The sequence below is a fragment of the Silurus meridionalis genome, chromosome 6, assembly GCF_014805685.1.
Source record: "Silurus meridionalis isolate SWU-2019-XX chromosome 6, ASM1480568v1, whole genome shotgun sequence".
Lineage (NCBI taxonomy): Eukaryota > Metazoa > Chordata > Actinopteri > Siluriformes > Siluridae > Silurus > Silurus meridionalis.
Genome location: NC_060889.1, coordinates 25,062,258 through 25,074,578, shown reverse-complemented (window position 1 = coordinate 25,074,578; position 12,321 = coordinate 25,062,258). Strand labels below are relative to the sequence as shown.

The following is a 12,321-nucleotide window of genomic DNA, read 5'->3' as shown; positions in this document are numbered from 1 at the left end:
CCAGTGGTGGACAAAGTACACAAACCATGTACTTGAGTAAAAGTAGAGATACAGTAGAAATGAAATATGACTCCAGTAAACGTAAAAGTGCTCCCTTTAAACGTTCACTTGTGTAAAAGTACAAAAGTATTTGCCTTCAAATGTACTTAGTATCCAAAGTACTATGATTTATTGTTGCTGTAATGTTCGTATTATCTTTTTTTTCATAATTTCATCACAAGACTGTTCGCTTAATCAACTCAGTTTATGTAAAAAGACTGTAATGTTACATAGATGATGTTCAATAGAATGATATTAATGAGTCAAACACAGATTGATTTTTATTAAAATTATAATGAACCCAAAACCTTCTTTTCAACTACTTAAAAAAATGGTGTTAACAAGGCCACGTGTGTTGTGGCGAGTTTAAGTCAGGAATTTCGTCCATCATTTATTCCTCTCTAAATGTTCTGCTTGCTTTTGAACCGATGCTGAACTGTGGGGTGATAAGAAGATACACCAAGTGGCAGCCAATACGAGTTCAAAACAGAGCGACCCTGATTGGTGACTTGCTGCGTGTTTGACCGGTTACGTTTTTATCCTCATAAATAAAAAGGATGACTGATTTTACAAAATGTAGTTGAGTAAAAATATTTGACTTTGAAATATTGTGAAAAAGTAAAAGTCTCCCCAAAAGGAAATACTTCAATGAAGTACAGATTTGTGAAAAAGCTAGTACAGTAACGAACCCGTCCTCATTCTCAACACTGAATGTCCATTCATTACAGTTCATCATAAATGCAACCTGTGGTCATTGTAGTACATTGTTGACATAAACTACAGTCCAAATCCATCCTTAAGGTTACCGTGCTGCTCGGTAATTTCACGGATCCCTAGGCCATTTATGAGACCCCCATTCCCAGCTGCACAGGGTTGCCTCCAATCGAAAAGAAACGTTTAAAAAATGTAGTGGGAAAAAAAACTAAATGGTAAAATGCCTACTCTCGGGCTGCTAATCTTTCTCTGTTTTTTCAGATGCAACAACCGGACGCAGTGCGTCGTTATTACTGGGTCCGACGTCTTTCCAGATCCATGTCCTGGGACGTACAAGTATCTTGAAGTCCAATATGAGTGTGTCCCATATAGTAAGTACTTATTTACTATCTTCTTGATACCATTGAAGGGATTCATTTTGCTGTCCACCATTGATTCAAATGTGAATGTACCATGTAGAAGTGCATAGTATAAAACGTTTGGGCTGTTTTCACACTTGTGGCCTTTTTTTCCGAAAAATTCTGTTATTTTGGTGAACTTTGACCAGTCCAGATGACCAATTTATGGTCGTCCAAAACTGGAAGCTATCAGCGACTGTTAGTGACTTACTGTTTCAAGTTTCATGATGGCGTGTCATGTTTTTATGGTCAGCTGTGAAATCTTAACGCTTTCAGTATTATATAACATCGTAGCACTGGCGAACTGGAATTCGCTCACCTTTGTGATCCTTGTGATTTAAGAGTGTCGCGATAAACACCCATGTCGTGGCGGACTGCATAGTTTAACATTTCTAACACAGGAAATAGTTGTAAAAAGCATTTGAGGCTATTTCTGACTAACGACAAGCTCTACATCTAAGGAGGTATTGTCACTAAAGGAAATATATGATACAAAACAGGAAATTGATGACTAGTGATTGGCTCTGGCTAGTGAGATTTGATTTCGACAGCTTCCTAACCTGAAAATAGAAGTTTCAATGGTGTGAATTTTAGATGTTGTTCTCTGTAGAGTTATAGGGTTTGTACTGTTGTAAGGAAAATATTGTATGTACTTAGATCATTTATTAGTTTTGTAGTTCATTTTAGAGGTTTGGAAAGTCTCATACCAGTTCATTACTTTTCTTTCGAATTCTTTCTAAAATTCCAGGTTCGAAAGCTTTTGATCTCACTAGCCAATAAAAGTAAAGCGATGTTAAGCCAAAAAAGTTATTGCCAGAACGATTCGTTACGATTAGCCAAAAGGAAACTTACAAAACTGTCAACAAAGAATGTTGTTTATTTGAAAAGCGTGTTACATTTTTCGCCACCGAGTCCATTGTTTCCGACTGTTTTTCTTCTTCTGTGTTGTATATTTTCGTTCAAAAGAGTTCAATCAAATGTTCAATGCGTTTGGCAAAAATCGCATTCCATACGTCTGCATGTAAGAGTATTCAAGCCAAGTGTGAAAACGGCCTTAAACTACACCTTCAATTTTTTTTTTTTTTTAACAAAATAAATAGTGTGATTGTGCTTTTGCTTTTTTTTTTTTTTTTTTTTTTTTGCGCAGTAACAACCGAGCAGTAAATAACCTCAATTCCATCTCATGCTTCTTTAGAACATGGCTAAAGGCGTCGGCTTTAAAACAACCTCCTGAACGCTCCAGCTATTTGTACTTTTCCACTACATGAGGCTGCAGTTATTTTGCCAGAAATAGGCAATATCATCTAGTGAAACATTATTGATCTGTGCTCTCCTACTCAGCAGTGAGAGTGGCCTGTGGAGAAACATATCAACAATTCCCGAAAAAAAATATAAAAAATAAAAAAATAAATAAACCCTGACTGCTTAACATCTGGCTGATGGCATAACAAAATTGGATTAAATTCAATTTCGAAACAAACAAATAAATAAATAAATCCGTTGGATATGATCCACCCCAAAAAATTGCATCGCATTTTAATTATATGTTTGTTTATTTTCCGCCTGAAATCGATTCTCAGAGGTCGTGCCAGAGCCAGTTCTGAGGAATCATGCAGTCAGCTCATACAGTGCATCTGAAGAGACCCTGATGCTCATCCATTAATAAGTTGTGTACTTCTTCTCATATGTTGTATGTTGGGATGCTGTGGAAATTATTATTAACTAAGCTACCAGTTACCATGCACTAAAAAAAAACAAACAAATAAATTAAATAAAAATAATACCTACTGAAAATTAGCATTGAAATCAGCCATCATTTAAAATATATATATGTACATATATAAAAGTATTGGGGCCCCTGACCTTTCAGCCATATATGGTTCTTCTACAAACTTTTACCACACTTTTTGGAGGCACACAATTGTTCAATATGTCTTTGAATGCATTAGTGAAATTTCCCCTTAATTCGAACTAGGAGACAATGACAATGTCCCTGTGCAGGAAGCCACTTAAGAAGCTCCATAAAGATATGCTTTACGTGGCTTAAAGTGGAAGATCTCCTGCTATAAAAATTCAACCCTGGCCTCCTCACCTCACCTTCATTAGCCCTTGAATTTACTTACACCCTTGTGGCTGAATGAGCACAAATCTCCAGAAGCACACTCCAAAATCTAGTAGAACATCTTCCCAGAAGGGTGGAGGTTATTATAACAGCAAACGGGGACTAAATGTGGAATGGGTATATGTATGTGATATAGATATAGATCGATATATGAATTGGAAGTCATCCTTTTAATTGAATGCTGTGCAGTTTGACATCAACACGAACGTTTGGAACTAATAATTCTATCAGCAGTCCTACTACATCCTACTGCATAGCAAACCAACTCGCATAAACTGGCCAATATTTTGCATGTTGGTTTTTGATCTTGTCTGAAAACAGAAACCAAGCAAATGTTAACAAATGCATGAATACTGGCATGAAAAAAAATTATATATATGAAGTGCACAACTGGGAGCGTAGTTCCTTTTAACACATCTCTGTTAATTAGACTTTGTCTTTTCATTTAGTCTTTGCAGCTGAATGTCTCATTTCGATTTCGAGTGTCTGCAGCCTTTCCTCTGGAAATTGAAGAAGAAAAAAAGCCCAGTCTACCGAGTCATCTGTTAATCTCTTCTGCAGACATGCTTGCTTTTTTCCACTTACATTTGGGTGTTTAAGTTCTCTAGTTTTTCAGATCAGCCCTGAATTGGAGCGCATGCTCTACTGCTTTCTGCCAGTGAATAGAGTTTTTTTGAAAATAAAAAAGCCTTTATTTACAGCTATGGTCATCAGCTATATCTCTAGTTTGATTGATTTTTTTTTTCTGTGAAGCAAGAACATTTTTCCCTTCAGAAAAGTCATCGGTAGAAGAAAAAAGATGTGGAACCTGTCAAGGCTTTTTTTTGTTGTTTTTTTTTCCACAAGCTGTAATGAGTGCTTTTCTCTTTGGCGTGTGCTGCCACGAATGCTTATGAACAGAGCCGGGGCCTGATGTACAAAAGACGTGCATTCTCAAAAAACAGGCCTTCTAAAAAAGTGCGTAGACTCATCTCCCACGCACACTCTGGGATTTTACAGCGAGCCGACGACACGGAAACGTGCGTCTCGTTCTTTTTTTGCACGCTTGTACTGGTGTGTGTGCAGTCTGGCAGTGCAATAGAATGTAACGATGTTACGGTACATTAAAAAAAACAAAAAAAACAGTGTATGGTCTTAGAGAACAACTGACAATGGACATGTGGAATCTTTGAAAGGAGAAGCTACGAAAGCAGCATATTTATGGATCAAAGATTTTTCGGAGCTGTTTCTTGATTTCAGAGCCGAATATGCTTTTCAATTGGAACCAAAAAATCCTTGTGATCCCTTAAAACATACGTTTGTTTACACAAGCAAGCAACAAGAAGACAAGCAATGAATACTTCTTCTTTTCTCTTATTTATATCGAAGTGTTTCAATGCAACAAGTATTTTCCGGATAGTTTTTTTTTTTGAAAAGACAGAAAAGCAACAAATATGAAATATTATCTTTTGGTCAGGTTTTAATTCAGTTCCCTTTTTCAAAACATTAGTTCCTACCTGCATATATTTTTTATTTACTCTTTTTTTGGGACACCAACAAAAGAGGAAACTTAGAATTACCTATATATTTTTTGGATGGATGGATGGATGGATGGATGGATGGATGGATGGATGGATGGATGGATGGAAAAAGAAATATTTTGTCTTGACAAAGAAAAAAGAAAAAAAAAATTAAGTAAAGAAGGATAGAAACAAAGAAAAAAAGAAGAAGAAAAAAACAAGCCACAAACAGAAGAACAGAAAGAGACATTGATAGACGGACGGACGGACGGACAGACAGACAGATAGATAGATATTTTAGGTAATTGCATAGTGCAGGTAGGCAGCAACAAAATGCAGTTTAGAATCTTCCAGAAGTGCCAGAAAAGAAAGAAAGAAAGAAAGAAAGAAAGAAAGAAAGAAAGGAGGAAAGCCACAGACAGATGGAAAGACATAAAAAGAGATTATAGATTAGATAGATAGATCTATCTACTAGTAGCATTTTATATCTGATTCTGTTAAATATAACCAACATACACCTCTGGCAACCTGTAGATCACATAGTACTGGACACCAGTAGAGACCATCATGAAGCATCCAGATTCCAATAGGTTTCTTCATAAGATTTTTTTTTTTACTTTGTTAATAATGATTTAATGATGTATATCAACACACTAGGTGAGGGAAACATGGTGATGGATAATGTTTAAGTGGTTAATTCTTATTAATGTAATACATAATAATAGTAAAAAAAAAGAGCTACAATAGATACTTGTTGCTTGCTGGTGTAAACTTAGCGCTAAAGGTGACGACTTTTCAGCCTTTACAACAGGTTCTATTTAGCGGAAACTTGCTGAGCGTTGGTGTTCGATTCCCCGAGCCGCCTTCTGAAAGCCTTATGAGGTGGCGTAATGAGCGTGTCACAGGCCAACATCAAAAGGCAATTTGCAGCGATGCCTCTTTTCCTCGATGTAATCAGCGCAATTGTCTGATCGCTGCAATAAAGCCACCGTCCGGGAATGAATTTGCTTTTGTTAACAGAAAGCATTAATACTCCATTAATGTGCAAGTGATCTGTGATGCGCTATTGACTCTGACTAATGCAGTTGTGAGATGGCCTTGGTCAACATTTCCCTAATTTTATCCAACAGTAGTGGGTTGTTTTTTTTTTTTTTTTGCTTTAGGCAGTGTTTATAGCAGCGTTTCCACAAACGAAGGATTGTAGCCTATTTATATGCATATGAGATCATGAATAATAAAAATAGGTGTTTTTTTTTTCTTCAGGGATTAGTTTTTACTCAGCAGTCAAGTTGTTTGCAGTTAATTGACAACAAATTTTTGGATAGAACCTACAACTTGAGGCAGTATAGCCTCTGCTATGTGCTCTTTTGTTCTTATTCTTTGTTCTCACAGATTAATGGTGTAAGTAATTACACTAGTGATCTTTTTTTTTTCAAGTACTCAGCAAGTTGAAAAGGCATCCTTCAAGCCCTGCTCTAAAAACCTTCAAGAACGCGTATATAATCAGTGTATTTTTTATTTTTTTTTTCTTGCTTTTTTTCTGGTTCTCGGTTCATTTCTCTGTCTCCTGTCTTCCACTCTTTCCTCTCTTTAACGATTAACCTTCTTTCTTCGTTAATAGGGATGAACCAATGTAGCAACATCAATAGTCGTTTATAGCAGGGGTTCCCAAATGTTAATTGGTTGCAAGGAAATCTAATATCCTATATCCCATTGCAGGTTTTTATATCGCTCAAAAACGTTCAGCGATTGAAACGGGTAATAAGAACCCACACACATTTAATGTGTTAATTTTATCCTGTACAGAGTCTTTTTTTGACTTTTATCCAAAATAAGCCTTGAGCAGTCCGTAAGTCATTTTGGGAACCGCTGCAGTACGAGAAATGCATTTTGTGACTAGATCTTTGTCCTTGACGACATGATTTCACGTGTATTGAAATCTTTCTGTCTTCTTACATCCTCTGACTCACTCCGTATAGATGTACTGTACCTGTAGAACTTCTTTATGACTCATGCTAATCTTTCTCTTCCTTGACACTTCTTTCCACTGTTTTTTTTTTTCCACTGCTCAATAGAAGTGGAGCAAAAAGGTAAATGGCCGCTCTGGTTCTCGGTCCTCAGCTCCTTGTTGTGTGTTTGTATGGTTCTGAGCCGTCCACCTCCGACCCCCTTCCTCCCCCCTCCTTTTTTTCAACCTGCTCCCGCCTCTTCCCCCAACCCGATCCTCTTCCTCTTCCGCTCCTTATCCCCACATTACAACTAGATCCTCGAGATCGCAGCGATCTCGGCCTCATTGACTCCAAATGATATTAGAGTGCTGTTTGGATGAGATGTCCCATCATAATCAACATCTTCACATCACCTTTTTTTTATAGATATGCTTTGGTCTTGGGGTGTTCAACCTGAAGATCCTGGAGAAACTTATAAGATGGAGCAAAAAAAGTCCATCACCTTTTATGTTTTGGCCAAATCGAGAGATATTTTGCCATGATTCGTTTAAAGGCCCTCCCCCCCAAAATTTGGCTTATCTGTTTGGTTTATCCGACCACCTGCCATGGAACATCAGATGGTTGGTAATGATAGAGAGAGGTCTTTGATAGTGTTTAACGTCATTGGGTGCACGTCCAAAATTCAAAGATAGATCTTCAGCAGGGCCTCTTTCAACCATTATCAGCTCAATCCCTACTCTGTCTTTCTCTCTTGCTGTTTGTCATCCTATCTGTCCCTAAGAAGCTTTGGCATTCTGCTCCACTGTCCTTTTCCTGCCTCATCCTCTTATTGCGTGTCATGCGTGTCGTTTGTTCTTTCCTCAGACATGATTCATGTATGTGTGTGTTTTTATTTGAAGGTATGGCTCTCATGCCAATGATTAGAATCCAATACCCTCAGTTATTTGACGCTAAGTCCGGCTGATTTAAAAAGAAACGTAGCAACGAATGCCTACTTAGGGAACACATCCAGAACTGAACTACATCTCTCTTTCTCGTTTCCTTTCATTTACAGGACATCCTTTGCAGTTCTTTCACTTTTTTTTATTTCAGTTACACTTGTGTTAAGATGTCTCAGGGAGCAAGGGCATATCGAAACATACCAAATCACAGCTGCACGCACTTACTGAACCTGTTGAGTCTCCACTCAACTATGCACACCACATTGTCAAAATGAGTTTGGGATCTCAAATCTCATGTAATACATGCTTTACGCACATACACACACACACACATACACACACACACACCTTTTGCAGTTAAAAAAATCTTTTTAGAAGAAGAACAAATCGATACAAAGCATTTCTAACTCTTGCTCTCGTGGCTTTTCATTTCAGTTTTCATTTGTCCTGGGACTTTGAAGGCAGTGGGGGAACCTGTTTTTACCTTTGAGGCTGAGCAGCAAGCGGGAGCTTGGTGCAAAGACCCCCTGCAAGCTGGGGACAAGATCTATTTCATGCCCTGGACACCATATCGTACGGACAACCTAATCGAATACAACTCGCTTGAGGATTTTCGCAACGGCAGGCAAATGACAACGTACAAGCTGCCTCATCGAGCGGATGGCACCGGGTTCGTGGCCTACGATGGTGCCATCTTCTTTAACAAAGAACGGACGAGGAACATCGTCAAGTTTGACCTGCGCACTCGCATCAAAAGTGGCGAGGCCATTGTGGCCAACGCTAACTACCATGACACTTCGCCTTACCGCTGGGGAGGTAAGACTGATATTGATCTGGCTGTGGATGAGCGGGGATTGTGGGTAATCTACGCAACAGAGCACAACAATGGGCGCATCGTTGTGAGCCAGCTGAACCCGTACACGTTGCGATTCGAGGCAACTTGGGAGACATCGTACGACAAGCGCTCGGCCTCTGATGCCTTCATGGTGTGCGGAGTGCTGCATGTGGTGCGCTCCAGCTATGAGGAGAACGAGAGCGAGGCCAGCAAGAGCCATATCGACTACGTCTACAACACCAAGCTAGGCCGCGGCGAGTATACCGACATCCCCTTCCCGAACAACTATCAGTTCATTGCTGCTGTGGATTACAACCCTCGAGACAACCAGCTCTATGTGTGGAATAATTTCTACATCCTGCGCTACGAGCTGGAGTTCGGCCCGCCGGATCCCGATGAAGGTAAGAATCATTATCTCGCTTTTGTCTGAAATTGCAGATAGTTTGTTTTTGTGCTGATTATACTTTGAGTGTGCAAGGTTGCAAATGGCCGTGCTTTAATTTAGTATTGTGATGCAAATGCAATGCACAGGCAAGTTTTTCAGTCCGAGCTCTCTAAACAGGATGACAGCCACTTGCTCAATTCTGGTGCTAGTTTAAATGTTGAGCCTTTAGAAACACATACAAAATGCAAAGGAAGTTTCATTGCTGATATGAGCAAGACTGGCTAAACCAGCTAAAGAGCTGTAAGCTCAGCGACTCGCTCATAAAGAGGCTCTGACCTCATCGAGTATCTAATCTCAAGGCCCTTGGCCCATCTATTATGAACGTGACACGGTTAACCTTCTCTCTGCACTCGTGTGCATCATGATGTGAAATATGCTATTGCTATCTCGTGCAAATGCTCAATGAGCCTAGATTTGACCTTCTTCCTCCTCGGCCCTTTAAAGATACCCATGATACCCGTTGCCATGGTCACCTCATCAGAGAATACGATCTGAAGCAGATTTGGACTATATCCAACATTACTGCAGCAAGCGCAAAAGGACAAAAGCATGGTTCACTCCCAACAGATTTCCCAAATCACCACTGGTGAAGACCTTCCATACCGAGGGCTATATCTTACATTGGGCTCAATTTGAACGATTCCCGTCTCAAGAGTCGAGAGGAGCCAGGTGTGTTAGACAGCACTTTTCCATCAGAGGGATAATAGGTCTAATTACTTAACCACTCCTTCAAGTGTGAGTCGGAAACCCCTGGCAACCCCTCCCACAGCTGTCCATCCACCCTAGGGACAACATTATCTTTCTTAAAGTGCCCACATTTCTTTGCATACAGTGCAGCATTTGGTAGAATGGGGAAACTTGCAATAAAAGGTACATAACATGCAACTTGTCCTGTGTCAAATTATTGTCCCTTGACAATCCAGGACTTATTCCTACCATCTGCCCATTGTTGCCAGGATAGTCTTCAAGACTAAGTATGAATGAATGAAACAAAATGATTTTAGAAACCATTTTGTGCTTGCAAAAACAAATGGGTGTTGCTGAGGACAAGGGATGCTTGCTGAGGGCAAGGTAACTTCTGTTCAAAGCTTTGGCATTGTTTTTGGTCTATTATTTTGTTAATTTGCCTTGTAGACACATAGCATTAGCAGTTGTAATGTACAGATTGGCACATGTTGTGTAGATAAGTAATGGCAGAAGAATATACAGAGCAACTTGCTTTTTGCATTTACATTTATGGCCTTTGGCAGACACCCTTATCCAGATTGACTGAGCAGGTGAGGTTTAAGGGCCTAACTCAAGGATCCAAAGTCCAATGCCTTAACCACTAAGCTACTAATTCCCATTTGCTGGTCCAACGCTAGTCGCTCTGATTGGTCAAATTTTAGAAAACACATGTAATTCCTTTGTTAAGGAGAAAAGTCTATGTTTTAATCACAGCATTCACATAATCAACAGTTGACCATTTGTAATTCGGACTTTGATCACTGGCCTTTGGGTGAAATGTCTTGAGTAAGTTGCTGGATATATTTAACATTTGTTAGCTTCACTCAGAACCGCAACACCAAAGTAAAGATTTCTCTTTCATGTTGTATTTTCTCAGCCAGTCTCTGAGCCTGTTCCTGCCTGGACTATGTCTTTTTCTGCTAAATCTTACACCATATTCTTAAAAAAAACAACAACACAGCAAACGACTTCTTACCTACTTGAGATGTACTACTGCTAGCAGTTGCCTTAACAGTAGCTATACAAAGGGCATACTTGTAGATCTAGTCATATAGTCTTGAAGCAACCTTTGACAAGCTGCAATTAAGTCGATCCAGACACTAGAATTTTAATGGGCTCACCACGGATGCATGCAAACAGCCTGCCGTCGCTCTGACGCTCACATGTATGTAAATGTGATTAACAGCAGAATTATCATAATTGCCATCCGCGGGTGATCACAGCAGCATGACAAAGAACAGTCACGATTGCGGTGCGTTTCCAATGAAGTGCATGAAATATTCAGCTTTTAAGTTTTTATTTATTGCTTTATATCTTTAGATGCCTTTTCCAAAACTCTGCTATGCCAATGAGAATAGTCTAGAGTAAGCAGCACAGTTTTGTACATGATTCCGAAGAGCTGTTGCCGAAGGGAATAGACTTAATAGTAAACGAGATTTGTTCGAAGTTGTGGAACAATTACACAGATGGTCAATAACACGGAGCATAAATGGAAGTAATTGGCTAATGTTTACAAGGTCACCGTGCCTTACGCTTCTTCGCCTAGTTAAATATAAATGCTACAGTCTATTTTTTTCCCGCTCGTGGTATGAGACGTAATAAAATAAAGAAGACGCAATTGTGCTGAGACAGTGCCTCGAAATTGCAAACGTTTAAAGAGTAGATTGATCGTCGGACATTAAGATCATCTCGGTTCGTGATTACGTCCCAGGATCGTGTCAGCACACCGAAAAAAAACCCTCGCCGACCGCATTTTGAAGAAGCGGAACTTGGGTTACACGCATGTTTTATGTATTTGCATGCATTTATGAATAGCCATTAGGCTGGCCTACGCTAATGTGGACTCCGGTATTGCTGAAAGGGGCCATTGTTATAAATTGCGATTCGCTTTAATGAAATTACCACCGTGGCTGCGCTCAGGGCGGTTGCACAGAAACAGTCCTGGATTGATTCTGTAGATTACACGCTTAGCCTGGGCTGTTAGAGCGTTTGTAAGACGAAGCGAATTGTAGGAATATTGTAACGTGATGCCGTCATGAGGACACAGATACCATTTTGATATTCATAGTAAAGCCCCAAATGTTCCTTTAGGTTCCTGTGACGCTGAACATTCCTCAACAGAACAGTGACAGTGATCCATTTGCAGCAAGTCTAGGAAATGGTGCTTATCATGGTCTTCCTTTGATATTTCTGATGTTCCTTGAGGGTGAAACCTGACACAGATAGGATAATTTATTCAAGAAAGACAAAAAAGAAAATATGAACACAAGCTTTTTTCTTTCTCCCCCCATATGCGACAGGAACCAGAGTGAAGCCTTTATCTCCTGGTGCGGTATTAAAGAGCGCCTCTCAAGCTCACAGCATGCGGGGCCACTTGTAGCTCTCTGGATAACAGTGCCGCATGAGGCGCTTGTTAAACTTGGCATGGAATTATTGGAGTCGTGCCACAATACACATGTCTTTTGACATTCGTGAAGCACAACCGATGGTGTAGGAGTTCTCTTTACACAACATAACACTTTTGGAATGCGGCTCGAGCTCTTGGATCTCGTTGTCTCGAGTTCTTGGATCTCGGGTTTCGCTGGACACTGCCGGGCTGCGAACAGCTGAGACACGCATAAATGGATTAGCAGTGCTGTACTGAGATCCTTTT

At 39.8% G+C, this 12,321-nt stretch overlaps 1 protein-coding gene across 13 annotated transcripts in view; it reads left to right on the top strand.

The window, feature by feature from the left end:
• Nucleotides 1–12,321, top strand: part of LOC124387128 (adhesion G protein-coupled receptor L2-like) — a 139,568-nt gene that overhangs the window by 60,109 nt on the left and 67,138 nt on the right. For 9 of the 13 annotated variants that reach the window (XM_046851255.1, XM_046851258.1, XM_046851260.1 and 6 more), the window contains exons 4-6: nucleotides 1,015–1,124; nucleotides 6,848–6,862; nucleotides 8,098–8,898. In XM_046851255.1, coding sequence (XP_046707211.1) covers nucleotides 1,015–1,124; nucleotides 6,848–6,862; nucleotides 8,098–8,898 — 926 coding nt within the window. The remainder of the gene's footprint in view (nucleotides 1–1,014; nucleotides 1,125–6,847; nucleotides 6,863–8,097; nucleotides 8,899–12,321) is intronic. The other 4 variants (XM_046851257.1, XM_046851259.1, XM_046851261.1 and 1 more) reach the window with 1 other exon arrangement.